The sequence below is a fragment of the Poecilia formosa genome, unplaced genomic scaffold (assembly GCF_000485575.1).
Source record: "Poecilia formosa unplaced genomic scaffold, Poecilia_formosa-5.1.2 Scaffold1131, whole genome shotgun sequence".
Lineage (NCBI taxonomy): Eukaryota > Metazoa > Chordata > Actinopteri > Cyprinodontiformes > Poeciliidae > Poecilia > Poecilia formosa.
This window is the reverse complement of record NW_006801070.1, coordinates 6,946-22,984: the sequence shown is the minus strand read 5'-3', so window position 1 is coordinate 22,984 and position 16,039 is coordinate 6,946. Positions and strand designations below refer to the sequence as shown.

Below are 16,039 nucleotides of genomic sequence, written 5' to 3'. Positions count from 1 at the left end.
GTGCCTGGACCACCTTTAGGGTTCTGGCAACACCAGGGTGACAAAACAACTTAGATACATGGCAAAGCTTGAGTACCTCAGTTATAAGGTGGTCAGGGACGAATAGACGGCGGGGAGGACAGCCTGGAGGGACCCGTTGTTGTTGGTTAGCCTCCCGGACCCGGTTCTCGACCTCTAGGTGGGTTACTGCCAGTCGAACAGACTTTAGAAGAATAAAATCTCCAGTAGTCAAAGGTTCACTCAGGGTGTCATAAATCCTGGACAACGCATCAGGCTTCACATTCTTGGAGCCTGGCCTGTAGGACAAAGAGAACACAAAGCGAGAGAAGAAAAGGGCCCACCTGGCTTGCCTGGTGTTGAGTCTTTTGGCAGTCTTGAGGTATTGGAGGTTTTTATGGTCAGTCCACACTAGGAAGGGTTCCTTAGCTCCCTCTAGCCAATGTCTTCATTCCTCCAATGCCAGTTTAGCGGCCAGTAATTCCCGGTCCCCTACGTCGTAGTTGCGCTCAGCAGAGGAGAGGCCTCTGGAAAAGAAGGCGCAAGGATGAATCTTACCATCCTCATACCTCTGGCTGAGGATTGCACCGACCCCAGACTCGGAGGCATCAACCTCCACAATGAATTGACAACTCAGGTCCGGAGAATGGAGAAGAGGTGCAGAAGAGAACAGGTGTTTGAGTCTTCGAAAAGCTTCCTCCGCTTTAGGGTTCCACTGAAAACGAGACTTGGAAGAGGTTAGGGCATGAAGTGGTGAGGCAATAGTGCTGTAGTTGTGAATGAAACGGTGATAAAAGTTAGCAAAACTTAGAAACCTTTGGAGCTGCTTACGGTCTTGCGGAGTTGGCCAGTTTAGAACAGTGGAAACCTTGCGGTCCTCTATGGATAGCTGGTTGGGGGAGACCAGAAACCCTAAGAAGGTAGTCTGAGACACATGGAATTCACATTTCTCAGGTTTGACAAACAATTTATTCTGCAATAGACGAAGAAACACAGAACGAACATGGGTAATATGTGAGGGAAGATCCTTAGAGAAAACCAGGATATCATCAAGGTAAACAAAAACATAGAGACCAGTCATGTCTCTAAGAACATCATTCACAAGGGCCTGAAAGACTGTGGGTGCATTAGTCAAACCAAAAGGCATCACTAAGTATTCATAGTGCCCAGTAGGGGTGTTGAAGGCCGTCTTCCACTCGTCCCCCTCCCGAATGCGCACCAGATGGTACGCATTCCTTAGATCCAACCTTGTGAAGATGGTAGAACCTTGGATGCATTCAAATGCAGTGTTTGTGAGTGGGGGGGATAACGATTCTTGATGGTGATATCATTGAGTCCTCTATAGTCAATTCAAGGACGAAGTGAACCATCCTTCTTTCCTACAAAGAAAAACCCCACGCCAGCAGGGGAAGATGAAGGACGAATGATTCCTGCCTGGAGGGCCTCCCCAATGTAGTCGTGCATGGCTCGATCCTCAGGGACAGACAGGGATAGAGACGAGCCTTGGGAGGAGAGGTGCCAGGAAGCAGGTTGATGACACAATCATAGGGGCGATGTGGTGGCAGAGAAGTAGCATGATGTTTACTGAAGACCTCTTTGAGGTCGTGGTAGTCCTTGGGGATCCCTGAAAGTACTGGGTCCAAGACTGGGAGACCCTGGAGAACTGGCCCAGGATGATTGGCAGCTTGAAGACAGGAGGAAAGTCAACGAGGGCTCCATCCGAGAACCAAACCCTGCTCCCAGTCTATGTGTGGGTTGTGCAGTCTCAACCAGGTGGCACCAAGAATTACAGGGATTTTAGGAGAGTTGATGATCAGAAAGGAGATGGATTCCTGATGATTCCCTCCCACGGCCAGTCGGACTGGCTCTGTCTCCAGCTTTACCTGGTGTAAAACATGACCATCAATAGCCTGGACCTCAGACTTGCGAGTACTTTGTTTTAAATTCAAATGGAGAGTACGAGCTAGCTCAGCGTCCATAAATTCAGTGTCACCTCCAGAATCAACAAAAGCTGCTAAGGAGCGGGAGCAACCCTGCATAGAAATTTCAGCTTTAATGGTAATTAATGAAGATGCGGTTGTAGTGCACTGACTTAGTAGAGCACTACAGACCGCAGGAACTAACCTCTTGGAGGGACACTGGCGGAGTTGATGATCCTCACTGCCACAGTAGAAACATAGGCCTTTCTTGAGCCTACGATCTCTCTCCTCAGGTGTCAGCCTGGAGCGACCAATCTGCATAGGCTCAGGTTGGTCCTGGGGGGGAGAGGAAGAAGGTTTGGGAAATTGAGACCTCATCACGAGCCTAGAGGGGGCCCCCAACGGTGGATAGGGTCGGTCAGAAGCCTTCTCAAGCCTTCTTTCATGCATCCGCTGGTCAATCCGGGACGCCAAGGATTCCAGATCAGCCAGATCTTTAGGGGGGGCACGGGTAGAGAGTTCGTCCTTAATGCCTTCACTCAAACCCTGGTAAAAGGCGTCACACAAGGCTTCATCATTCCAATCACTATCAGCAGAAAGGGTGTGGAAGTCAACTCATTAATGCATCTTTTGCCCTGTTTGATTCTCCACAGCCATCTAGCTGCCTCTCTCTCTGGGGGGCAGGGATCAAAAACACGTACAAGTTCCCTGGAGAAATCATCGAAACTGTAGCAGAGGAATGTGTCCTTCTGCCACTCAGCAGTATCCCAGATCTTAGCCTTTCCAGATAATAGTGAAATCATGTAAGCGACTTTAGCTCGCTCAGAGGGGAAGGAGCTGGGCTGAAGCTCAAACTGAATCTCACACTGGGTAACAAATGGGCGACATAGGCTGGGCTCCCCACAAAAGACCTCAGGAGGGGACAGACGGGGCTCCTGGGGAAGAGTTAGTCTCTGTAGCTGTCGTGCGGGAGCCGGAGCACTGGGAGGCGCTGTGGGGCTAGACAACTTGGAGAGCATAGTCATCATTTCCTGCATATTAGCCTCTAGCTTGGTAATGGCTCTCTCTACAGAACCGCGCCACTCCTGCACGGGCTTCGGGTCCATAGTGGCCAGATTATACTGTAAGAGCACACTAGGAGGACCCGAAATCAGCCATGAGACAGGAGTGAGCAGAAAACTTAGGATCTTTCTTAGCGTAAGCTAAGAGCGGCACACTGGTTAGACAGCTGTACAGGCTAGGAGATAGGGCATGGGGGCCGGGGGAGAAGCGCTGATGCAGGGCAGCGTACTCACAACGTAGCATCAGAGTAAGATCCAAGTTCTTGGTCAGCCGGGCCGACGTCATACACAAAGGGGTAGAGAGCAGAGTCCGAGGGAGTAGGCGTGAGCGGCGTAGAAGAACAGGCTAGGTCGAGATCCGGGTAGGCAAACAGCAGTCCGACAAGGGCAAGGCAAAAGGGGCAAATCCAGAGAACAAGAGCGAGGCGGTAACACAGAGGGCGTGAATAGAGAGCTAGAAACTTGCTGAGAGCGTTCAATAATCTGGCAGTGGGTAGGTACTGAGGAAGGCTTAAGAAGGGAAGCAATCAGGGAGCGACACAGCTGCAGGGAATCAGGGAGATGAGGGACATGACATGGATGGTCTCAAAACAAAAACACCGGGCACATGACACCATTACATACTTAGAATTTTGAGACCTTGATTATTTTTTTGTGGCAACATGTTTACATACATTTTAAAATAAAATTCACTTTATTTTACAGTGCATTTTACAGTGAAGACCAAGAGCCACTGGGCTTTAACCAAAGAGCTTTAATATGGCTCAGGTTGAGCAGGAAGCCAAAATTATTCAATCAAGGTGCTTCTGTTTCAGCTGTCTGTACACTTAAAAAGGAAGAATCTCTTTCTATTCTCAATAACATAAAGAGTCAATGGTTGTCACTTAAAGTATTCCAAGAACTTAAGACTTCTCAGTTTTCTGAGTAGTTTTATTTCCTTGATATTTTAATTTCACGACACAAAGAAAGAAAACAATAAATGACAGCAAAGAAAACAAACATGAATAATAAGACAGAAGCACAAAAATACTGAAAGTTTCTAACACAATCTGGAAGAGCACAGATTTTGTTATACATATATAAAGAATAAGGTAGACAGTATATAAATGTTTCATTTCATTTTGTACTTAATTAATCATAAAAGAATAACTTTTATTAATTCAAATCGATTAATTCACATTTCTGAATAACGAGACACGTTGTGTGTTTCTCCATCAGTTTGTTGATCAAAGCTTTAGCTCAGTGAAAACCACAAAATGATCACAAACACAAATACCAACAGTAATGCAACAGGCATCCAGTTATTTTCTTCACGTGGTTGCAGATATTTTTGCATTCTGTAAACGGCATCTGTGTTCTTAGAAGAGGTGAGCAACCCCGGGACGCTTTCATGGAAGAGAACATGAACCTCCAGGTCGATGTTGGGATATGTTTCCGACCACAAAGTCCCTGCAGTCGAGTAGTCAGGATCTCGGGTGTGATGCATCAAAACTAAGACAATCTTTTTATCCCCTGCAGAAAAAAAAGAACAGATTTAGTCAACCAAAAACATTTTTACTGGAAGAATCCTTGTTAGACTGTAAAAGTATTAGGGCAAATTTAATTGAAGATGTGTGTAATTTCTAATAAAGTATTTCCATTCATGTTTCCAGACAGGGGAAGTGTTACAGCGCCACCGATTCCCCTGGCATACGTACTGCAGCAAAGACGCACCTCTTTTCTTACTCGTTTACAAATTTAACATTTCTCCTCGTCATGCCAAGGTTCCCTGTGACAGACTGGCGACCTGTCCAGGTGACCCCGCCTCTTACCTGGAACGTTAGCTGGAGAGGCACCAGCACCTCCTGACCCCACAGAGGGACAAGGGTTTTAGAAAATGGATGGATGGATGCAGACGAGGCTTCAATTCTATAACTAAACTGTGATTGAGCTCAAGTTTATGAATTACTGCCTGAATATTTTACTTGCAGATTTTTTCTCTCCAGTAAAACGTGCAGCTCTTTAGGTGTTGTTCTGACTTCTACCAAGTGACGGATTAACAAAATCAAGATTCCAGTCATTCACTAAATTCCATCATCATGTAATACTTTGTTATCTGCAGCCATTTAATAATTATGTTTTTTTTATTTACAATTTTTTTCCTCATGGATTCAAGTTAGTTTGACTTTTTTCCACTTAAACAACTATATTCATCATTTGAATGTTACATTTACTCAGATTAACTATGTGTGATTACATTTTAACAACCCATAGTAAATTTACCAAGAGAATGTTGCCTGATTGCTTACATGGTATGTTTTTCATGGCGGCCTCCACATCTGAACCAACACGGGATGTGATTGGACAGAAAACGATGATGCATTTTCCATCCCGGTTGGTTCCCTCCAACTTCACCTTCCGTTTCACTTGGTTCATCAGAGCTACATCGGCGCCATAGGTTAACCCTGTAATGACCGTCTGAACTTTGACAGGTGCTGATGAACAAAATACAAAGCAGAAAAAATATGAACAGATAATAAAAAATCGGAGAAAGATCCTGATTTACATGAGCTGAGATGATCACTCACTTGGAAGACAAAGCATCTTGTGGTTTCCTTCAAAAAGAGACAAAAGAACAACATAAACAATTAAGGATGCAAGGCCTTTTAAATATACTGTGCAACAATGTACATGTCCTACTTTCAATTTGCTTCATGGTAGAGAAATCGAGATTAAAAACCAAAGGTTTTAACAAATCCTAAAAGTTATTTTTTTTTTACATCATTTTAGTACAACAAACTCTTTTGTTTTGAATAATCTGAGTTACAATAACTTTCTTGATGTTTTACAGGTGCACATTATACACGAGGTCATGTATTTCAAGTGGACTATTTTGATGACTATGGCTTACAGATAATAAAATACTCTGTGACTCTCCCTCTCAGCTCCTTCAGACTAGCCAGCAGTAATTAGCAAACACCTGGTGGAACTTAGCATCAGCTGAACTCATAATAGGAGCTACATCTCAGTGAACAGCAGGTAAAGGGTTAATAGAGGAGCCAAAGGCAGAGTTTCAGAAAGAGCAGGAATCTCTTAAAGTGACCAAGGCCCAGTTTCATGGCTTTAAGTTACAAAGTAAAATTTCTTTTAAGTCAAATTTGATATGTGCAGCAATTTTTTTAACAGCTGAAGTAAACATAGCTACTTGATTGTGCTATAAAATACCACTATTTAGAAAGCATGCTGTGCTGCCCCTTTAAGCAAAATGGAAGGATCCTCCTATAAGGCTGCACCTTATTTTAATAACCTTTTTTTTTTTTAACTTCGACTCAAAATTTCATTAACCGACTTTAATACACCACATTGTTAAATTAACAAGCATATTATTTAACAATGACCTGTCATGAGCCAGTCACTTTGTTCTGAACAATCCAGTAACAACAATAAAATTGTTAAAAAACTCAATTGTTACCTTTTGTGTGTTACTGCTCCTGCTGCTAAGGCTGACACAACGAGAGAACCTGCTGGATGAACTGGTTCCCTGCAGAAAACATTTTCACTTTCACTTGTGTTTGACAATGAGCCCAATATCTTGTATCAGGGCGTTTCCTGCACAACAGGAAAGCCTTTTAAGCGTCAGACACAAGGATTCTGCTGGGAGGAATATAGAAGGAGCAACAGCAACGTAAAAGTATTAAGAAAAATTAAAAGCTCCTGTAGAATTAGTTGCATGATAATTACACATGAACTAAGTAATTTAACTCTGTTACAGACAATGTTTTAATCATGGTAGTGCTGTATTGTGAAAAAGTGGGGAGCTTAGGGGACATGAATCTTGTCAAAACCATCTCTGACTTCAACCACAGAGTCAACAAGATTTTTTTCTTCTTTAACAGATAGCAGGGCCATTTGCCTGTTGTAAAGGAAAATGGGTCTGTGTTTGATGATAAAGAGGACAGCTTTGATTCTGATAAGTTCTGAGTCAGGAAAATAAAACTGAGATAATCTTGAGCATCAGTGACCTCTTCCCTGCTGATTTATCACACTCTAAAGATATATATGAGATAGCGTCCAATCATATGATAAGAATATACAATCTGTAGGAAAAGAGGGGTGAGGTGCACGTTATAAAATTTTACATTAAAGCGTCTGGGAAATAATCAATTTCGTAAACCTTTGGAATGTAACAACACAAATCAGCAGGCACTGCCCCTCACCTAGCAACCCCAGTAAAGCCCAGCTTGTCACCTTGCAACCCTAGCAGAACTCCAGCTATATACTGGAGTTACTGGTATATAATGGCTGCTGGAAAAAACAAATACTTTGTTGACTTCCCATCAGAAAACCAATTGCTGAATTCTTGTTGGTTGTGCAGAATGTTCCACTTCTGTTTTTCAAAGATGTAAGGTTGTATAATTTCCCATCTGTTTGCAGCCATTTTCATGAACAAGTGTAAATGTGGAGTTGTTGGGGGCGGGGAGGGTGGTCAAAAGCAGCTTATTTGTATATATCGCATGGACATCAGGGGCAGTTCCCCTGGATTGGCAGGCTGAGGTGGTGGTCCCCCTGTTCAAAAAGGGGGACCGGAGGGTGTGCTCCAATTACAGAGGGGTCACACTCTTAAACCTCCCTGGTAAGGTCTATTCAGGGGTCCTGGAGAGGAGGGTCTGTCAGATAGTCGAACCTCAGATTCAGGAAGAGCAGTGTGGTTTTCGTCCTGGTCCTGGAACATTGGACCAGCTCTACACCCTCAGCAGGGTCCTGGAGGATGCATGGGAGTTCGCCCAACCGGTCTACATGTGTTTTGTGGACTTGGAGAAGGCGTTCGACCGTGTCCCTAGGGGGGTTTTGTGGGGGGTTCTCCGGGAGAATGGGGTACCGGGCTCTTTGATACGGGCTGTCAGCTCCCTGTATGACCGGTGTCAGAGTCTGGTCCGCATTGCCGGCAGTAAGTCGGGCTCGTTTCCGGTGAGAGTTGGACTCCGCCAAGGCTGCCCTTTGTCACCGATTCTGTTCATTACTTTCATGGACAGAATTTCTAGGCGCAGCCGGGATGTTGAGGCGATCCGTTTTGGTGGCCTTAGGATCACATCTCTGCTTTTTGCAGATGATGTGGTCGTGTTGGCTTCATTGGATCGTGATCTGCAGCTGTCGCTGGAGCAGTTCGCGGCCGAGTGTGAAGCGTCCGGGATGAGGCTCAGTGCCTCCAAATCCGAGGCCATGGTCTTGAGCCGGAAAAGGGTAGAGTGCCTTCTCCAGGTCAGGGGGGTCGTCCTGCCTCAAGTAGAGGAGTTTAAGTATCTGGGGATCTTGTTCACGAATGAGGGAAGAAGGGAGCGGGAGATCGACAGGCGGATTGGGGCAGCGTCTGCCGTGAAGCGGGCGCTGTACCAGTCCGTCGTAGTGAAGAGAGAGCTGAGTCAAAAAGCGAAGCTCTCGATTTACCGGTCGATCTACGTTCCCACCCTCATCTATGGTCATGAGCTTTGGGTCATGACCGAAAGAACGAGGTCCCGGATACAAGCGGCCGAAATGGGTTTCCTCCGCAGGGTGGCTGGGCTCTCACTTAGTGATAGGGTGAGAAGCTCAGTCATCCGGGAGGGACTCAGATTAAAGCCGCTGCTCCTCCACGTCGAGAGGAGCCAATTGAGGTGGCTCGGGCATCTGGTAAGGATGCCTCCTGGACGCCTCCCTGGTGAGGTGTTCCAGGCACGTCCCACCGGGAGGAGGCCCCGAGGAAGACCCAGGACACGCTGGAGGGATTATGTCTCTCAGCTGGCCTGGGAACGCCTTGGGGTTCCCCTGGAGGAGCTGGAAGAAGTGGCTGGGGAAAGGGAAGTCTGGGCCTCCCTTAAGCTGCTACCCCCCCGTGACCCGACGCCGGATAAGTGGAAGAAAATGGATGGATGTATGACACCTGGAAGACGTGACAGAATCTGAACTACGGCTACAAATTTAAGAGATGGAGTTACCGTTAATAGCAATATGTAAAACAGAGGCGATGAAAGAAATTTACAGACTAATTTATTTATCTGCATACAAAATATTAGTAAGTGAGGTAGAGCTTTTTATTTTTTCAATTTAACACCTTAAAACATTTACTAGTTATTTAGGAACCCAATGCAATAACCAAAATGTATTCCTTCCCCTCAGATAATGTCCTTCTGCAATTTGAAAGAATCTTAAAGATTCTCTGTGCTAACCAGCTAACTGTCACATGATCAGAGAAGTGTCATTTGATTGGCTGAAAGCCACCGTATTTGTTCTTGTGTTCACTCATTTGGCAAAGGGTCACCAGATAGCCACATTTGCAGACAATTTTTTGCAGCAAATCTTTGTAGATAAAATCTGCAGGAGAATTTTTTGCAGGTAAAATTTTGAAGTTGAATTTCTGTAGATGAATATTTGGTGTGGTTTTTAAAGTAAAAAAGAAAAAAAAATAATTCCATGAATTAATAAGTGTAAAAATGTTTTCACATGTCTGTCTTAAGAGTCAATGAGACAACAGTTTGACAAGTTTAGTTTGTAGAAGATTATGGATCGTTGTTGCTGTGTCACATAAAAAACTGAAACCTTTTTGAATAAATGACTGAGATCTTCTGAGAAATCACCTGGTCTACTAAAGTGAAAGTGGGACAAGGCTATTAGTATCTTGACCTTTTTCTCTTTATTGTAACTGTTCTGTTTCTGTTTCTGCTGCTTTTCTTTTTCTGTTGATTTTTTTTCTTTTTTTCTTTTTATTATCGGTGGTGCAGCAGCTGCTTGAAATGCTCATGCAGCTACTTCAGGTGCGTTTTGAGTGATTATTTGAAACTAATGATTAATTTTAGTAGGTTTAAGTTCTTTAGTTATATATTAGGTGAAAGAGTTCTCCCTCGTCCTCTCTCTCTGTATTTTGCAGAATATTTTCTGTCACTGTCATGGGGCGTGGATCTTCGAAACCATGTAAGTTACATTTTGATTTGGTTGAGACATATACAGTGATTATTTCACTGATTTATTTCAGTTTTTTGCATATATTGCAGATTTTCAGCAAATTTGATTTTCCCCTTAAAATTAAATTTATCTTGAACTTTTTTTTAAGCAGAAAGTGAAATAAAGTTACATGTTAATCATTGAGAATAAACACTGGAACATAGTTGTTAGAGAATGTCTGAAAAGCTTTACAATGGAAACTGTATTGGAATTATAACTATTAAAATTATGACTCCGAATATTTTCTCTGTCTTGTTTTGCTTAGCTCCTCCTCCAAGTAAGTATTATTTTTTAAAATCTTCATTTTAATGTTTTCCTTTACTCACTTTAGAGTAAAATTGAATCTATTCACCACCAATGCCTCAGTGTACTACAAAAACAACCATTATGTTTATTATCCCCTAACTTTAATATAAACATCAACTACATTTTTAGACATTTGTTGACCTAAGTAATGTGTCTCTTTGCTCCGTTCAGCTCCACCTCCACCTCCATCTCCACGTGAGTACAACTTATTATTCATGCTGACACAGCAGAAAGTGTTTTTCTTGCCACAATGAAGGACTGAAATGTTTTATCTACTGATCTCTTGACTCATGTTACTAATATATTTGACATCATTTAGAAAAGCTAATTCTTCCATCTACTTCAACACACTGTTCTGGTTTTAAAAGTGTTGTGTGAATTCTCCTTCACAGTTTTAAGAACTCCATGGAGGGAGATAACTTGGGGGTGAGTAAATGTGCCTTGTTAAAATCTGTATGTTTAAAGTGATTTTTTGTTTTTTTGTTCTGCATCATCAGCCATCACAAGTAGTTCTCAGAATTAACAGTGTCCTTTGGACTTTTTATTTAATCAAAGCTCCCAGAAATCACACAATGACACACTTCAGGTTCAGTCGATTCCTGATTGGCTAATTGGGAGGACTGGGACAATTCCCAGTGGGCTGGTCTGACATTTGTGCTGCCAGGATTGGTTTTCTTTCCATATATCTTTCTTTTTGTCCCAGGCCCATGTGCTGCTTCAGTTCAAGTTATGAATGGAAGGCCGTTTCAACGTAAAACCAGATTGATCTGTCTGTGATTACATTCGCAGGAAGTAAATAGATCCTGGTGCACAAAATAACTGGATTGTCAAAATAAAACAGAAACTAGTGAACTAAGATTTTAAACAATGAATTAAAACTTAAAGAACAGAACAAAATCTAAAACCCTGAGGGTCATGACAGTATTGTGTATCTGTGCTTTCTGTCATCAGTTTTTTCTCAGCAATATGTTCAGATGTAAAGATGGTGTCTTGGTAAAGCAAACTGTACAATTAACTTTAACTTTAATTGATACTTAAATCACATAATAAAGACTTAGCTTTCTTGGTAGTAAGCCCTGTCTCTTCACTGGCTTTTAAGAAGCCAGTAAAGTGGCTTCTTAAAAGAAACCACTTGACAACACTGAAAACTGAATCTTATTGTAAACTAACAGAACTTATGTAGCGATTTTCACATCATATTGATCACACAAAGTGAATTGCAGGTCATATTCTCTGATTCTCACTATTAAAAGTTCACACATATACTGTACATCGATCTCAGTACCAGGAGGCTGGTTGGGGTTCAGGGTTTTGCCAAAGACACTTTGACTGGAGCCTAGTCACCTCTATTTATCATGGTTAAAATTATTTTCTTAATTAATAATCTTAATTTTTCCATTTTAACAGCGGTACCAGGCAAGCTCTTAAATCCTTGAAGGAGTTTCAGCCTCAAAATGAGGAGGCAACTCACATCAGAGTCCTGCTGTACGGCCCAGTCGGTGCTGGGAAGTCCAGCTTCATCAACTCCGTCAACAGCGTCCTGCAGGGCAGAATGACCAATGAAGCTCTGGCCAGTGCCACAACCTCTGATCAAAGTTTCACCAAGATTGTGAATATAATTTCTTGTTTGGCTTAAAAGGCCTATTGATATTTTTAGGCTTTACAGTTTATGAATTCAGTCTCTTTAATCGGCCCTTCACAATTGCATGAATACTCCCTGAAACATGACAGAAAATAAGCAATATTATCTGACACTCAGTGGTTACAGATTTATTTGGAGCTAATCCATCAAGATTACAGCAACACCTTATTCAGACGTTTTCTTAGCAAATCAAAATTAGATTGAAAATTATAAACTTAATTTGAAGCGTGTTTGTAGTGCTCCAGTTTGCCTGCTGTTTACATAAAACACTTTTTTCTCTTTCAGTATCAAACCTATAAAGTCAAGAAAGAAGGCAGGGGGAACTTTTATCCATTTGTGTTCAATGACATCATGGGTCTGGAGGACGGAGATGGAAGAGGAGTCAGAACAGATGACATTAAAAACGCCTTGAAGGGTCACGTGAAGGATGGATATAAGGTATAAGTATATACTTACTCCTTCTACATTTTTCCTTCTTGTAAAACTATTATGATTTGCTGTAGGAGATTAGAAAAATATATTTTTTCTGTGATTAATATGTTGTCCTCAATGTATCATATTTTTTCTGCAGTTCAATCCTTCATGTTCCATTTCTGCTGGTGATTCTGGTTACAACTCTTTCCCGTCCGTCAGTGACAGAGTTCATGTTCTGGTCTGTATTCATGATGCTAATAAATCAGAGATTAAGTCCTCCGTTTTACAGAAAATGAGGGAAATTAGAGAAGCAGCGAGTGATCTGGGTAAGAAACAAAAAAAAATGCATTTACAAAAGTAACACACAGTTGAGAAACCTGTTTGTTTGTTTTTTTGTGTGCTGTCATAAAAGTTTCCGAGAAACATTCCTCTGAATTAACTATTTAAATATATTATTTTCTCATGAAATGTTAAGCTATGAGATATAACTATCCACAGGAATCCCTCAGCTGGCGATTCTCACTCACATTGATGCAGCCTGTGGTGAAACAGAAGGAGATCTGAGAAACGTCTACAAGAGCAAACATTTAAAGAAAAAGGTGAGTCTTAGTAAGATTCAGTCTAAACAGGAGAAAAAGAAGCTGAAAATATTGGCCACAAAGTGAAATTATTATTACTTTTTTATCTATACAGATGGGTGACTTCAGCTCCAGTCTGGGGATCCCAATGAACTGCATCCTCCCAGTGAAGAACTACAGTAATGAAATTCAGCTGGATTCAGACGTCGACGCTCTGATTCTGAGTGCTCTGAAAATGATGGTTGACTTTGGAGACGACTACGCTGACAAACTGTGAAGCCACAGAACAGTTTGTGTCATTACTATGAATGTAAATTACTGCAATAATTTTGGTTATTTGTATCAGTAGACGGTTATTGAGGACAGTCTGCAAGGAGGCCATTAGCTCTTGATGCATTCATAAGGGATTTGATTTCTGACCTTGGGATTCCACATTTTTCCTGATTTTCTCTCTGCCTGTTTCTGATCTGTAAGATACAATAAGTGGGCTTTACTTTGAAAAGTTATGCAAATTTGTTGCCTCAAAAAAAAAGAAAAAAAGAAAAACAAAATCTAGTTTTTAAAACTTAATATTAGTAACTGTAAATTTACACAACTCAACTAACTTGATGATTTACATTAACTTGTTTAATTTTAGTGAGTGTAACTTAAGTTAATTTAATAAATTGAGTATGTTACTTAAATGACACCCTTTTTTTAAATAAGAAACTACTCATGTAATAAGAAAATTTCTTGATTGAAACAGTTCCTGGCTCCTGGTTTTTCATTATAACATTGAAAGCAGTGATCGTTTTCTCACATTTTTCAGTAAAACAAACAATCATATGCCAGGTTATGCCCTCAAGCAGAACATTGTGGTCATGAAAATGAACATAAAACTCACTCATAGTGCAGTTTTATTTGTGCAAGTGTAAATGCCAAAAGTAAATGCCAAAAAAAAAAAAAGATATTAAAAGCTGCACTCCTCTGAAAACAGCTTCATGTTGTCATGACACGTTCAGTGACGGAGGAGGCAAATGAATTTGGAGATTTAATGAACGATGCTGGAGAACAATTTTCAAAATCAAAGCCAAGGCAAAAACACGGGGTGGAACAAGAACGTGATGGAAGTAGATTAAAGGATCCGGCAAGTAGTGACTGAACGAAAGACCTGGTTTGGTTGATGCTGAATCTGCTGAATGAAAGTCTAGGTCTTTCATTATTTTTGTAACAATAAATCAAAATGATTTTCTAGCCTGTGAACTTGTTTACTGACAATGGCAATAAAAGTGATTCTGATTCTGAATAATAATAATGAAACTAGAATCAAAGCAACTCAACAACCTGGGATCCTAATTCAGTCTTGATTAACTGATTTAAGTATTGCAAACCTAAAATAAGTTGTACATAAACTAAATAGTAAATACATATTGACATTAGAAGTTAAATGCAAATAATCTATTTGGCCAAGATTTTTCCTTGGTAAAGAGCATTCTTTGTCAGGGTCTGTGTTTTTTCTGTTTTGTTTTTTGTTTCTTTTTCTTTCGTTGGTTTAAGTTTATTTTCCTGGAGCACCCGCATTTTCCCATGGCATCCACCAGATGCCGCCAGGTTACAGAACCCCTGGAGAGGTGCTGTGTCGACCCCGTTGATGCACCTGCAGCTTGTTTGGAGGGCGCGGTCTGGAGGTAGATAAGAAGCGGCTGAACAACTTCTCATCGCCTGAGTGTTTGCTTACATTGGTAACATTCGTTCCAGAGAAAGGCCCTCTGTGATTTACCTCGAGTTAGTGATGGGCAAATGAAGCCTCCTGAAGCAATGAACCTTTCCAGCCCTTTGCTTTGCAAAAAGGTTCGTTACTCGATGCTTCATTCATTGCTCTCTAGTGACATCTGCTGGTGAAACTGTAACAGTCTTGTCACTCAGTTGGATCATACTTTCAAAAATTACTAAATGCAATATTGTCAAAGTTTTCATCAAACTCATGTTTAGTAACAGGAGAATAAATGAAACCATATTTAATTGTCATGTTTTAATTATTACAATTATTTGTAACCAATCTAATCCTGGTTTATGTTGAACGTTAGTGGTTGTGTTGGGTTTTCTTTTGTCATAGATGGATTTGACAATAAAGACAATTGATGTTTTAATGTCTTGAGAGTGCAGTGTCTCTTGGGGCGTTCACTTTTTCTTGGATTTCTAATTGGCTCTGATCCCTCATATTTGGCTACATGTTGAATTTTAGTTCTGCAACAAGTTTAAATCTGTTTCTGCTGTGCAAGACTGATATATCTTTGCTAATCAGACTACAAATAGTGGAAATTTGCAGAAGGTGAGAAATTGGGAGGTGGAGGGTTAATTATTGTTATCTAAGAAGAATTTTATTGTGAGGATAATCTCAAAGTATTCCCAGATGTCAGATTTTCCTCTTGCTGGCTCCATTTCAGACAATCAAGTTTATTTGTGTAGCACGTTTCAGCAACAATGCAGTTCAAAGAGATTTACATCATAAAATCACAAAAATAGTTATTAAAAAAAACAACATAGTCTACAATTGAGAAAACCAGTAACAAACAATACATTTTGATGAGTGCCATCAATACACATCGAATATGTTGGTCATTGTTCATTTTATGTGGCCACTGAAGACAAATATCCTCTGATGCGTGACCAAATGGACAACAAACCATGACACAGCAAGGCTCATCGCGCTTTTATTTTGAAAACCGACATGCAAAATGAAGCAGTCACGTGACCCATGCAACGTGAGGCCTCGTTTGTTGCCAGTCACGTGGTTTTCAGCAAGACAACACAAGCCTCTAAGCGGGGCTTCATCGGCCACGCCCCCTTTTTACTCGGTACAAGCCTCGAAGCCTGGATTCAGATGGCCCATCACTACCTCGAGCTAACCTCTTGTCGTTTTCCTCGCCAGGTGAACCCGCTGTCTCCTCGTTGTTCCCGAGTGTGCCGTCTGCCCGGGATTCTGAGTGAGATGATGTTCCCCGCTGTTTGTGAGTTGCCTCCCTCGTGTGTCTCCCCACGATGCTGTTGGTAGTACCAGCTGGACGCCATTCCCCGTGTGCTCGCCTTCCCCCTGTCGTCGGTCTGACTCCAGTGGACTCCCCTTTGTGACGCCACAGGATAAACCTGCCGTGTCCGAACCCATCTGGAGATTCGTTACAGCTGGAC

At 41.7% G+C, this 16,039-nt stretch overlaps 1 protein-coding gene and 2 long non-coding RNA genes across 3 annotated transcripts; 1 reads left to right on the top strand and 2 right to left on the bottom strand.

Annotated features, from left to right (window-relative positions):
- Positions 1-3,716: 3,716 nt before the first annotated feature.
- Positions 3,717-5,423, bottom strand: LOC107835167 (uncharacterized). Its single transcript, XR_001660994.1, has 2 exons — positions 5,266-5,423; positions 3,717-4,489 (listed from the first exon to the last, which is right to left on the bottom strand). It is a non-coding gene; the product is annotated as an uncharacterized LOC107835167 (long non-coding RNA).
- Positions 5,424-5,428: 5 nt separating this feature from the next.
- Positions 5,429-6,508, bottom strand: LOC107835168 (uncharacterized). The gene is made up of 3 exons (XR_001660995.1): positions 6,429-6,508; positions 5,545-5,571; positions 5,429-5,451 (listed from the first exon to the last, which is right to left on the bottom strand). It is a non-coding gene; the product is annotated as an uncharacterized LOC107835168 (long non-coding RNA).
- A 3,368-nt stretch (positions 6,509-9,876) lies between these two features.
- LOC103132570 (interferon-induced protein 44-like) lies at positions 9,877-14,757 on the top strand. The gene is made up of 8 exons (XM_016667459.1): positions 9,877-9,901; positions 10,409-10,432; positions 10,630-10,663; positions 11,645-11,846; positions 12,165-12,317; positions 12,451-12,619; positions 12,792-12,892; positions 12,987-14,757. The coding sequence occupies exons 1-8, from the start codon at positions 9,877-9,879 to the stop codon at positions 13,146-13,148; spliced, it is 870 nt and encodes a 289-aa protein (XP_016522945.1). The 3' UTR covers positions 13,149-14,757.
- Positions 14,758-16,039: the final 1,282 nt, after the last annotated feature.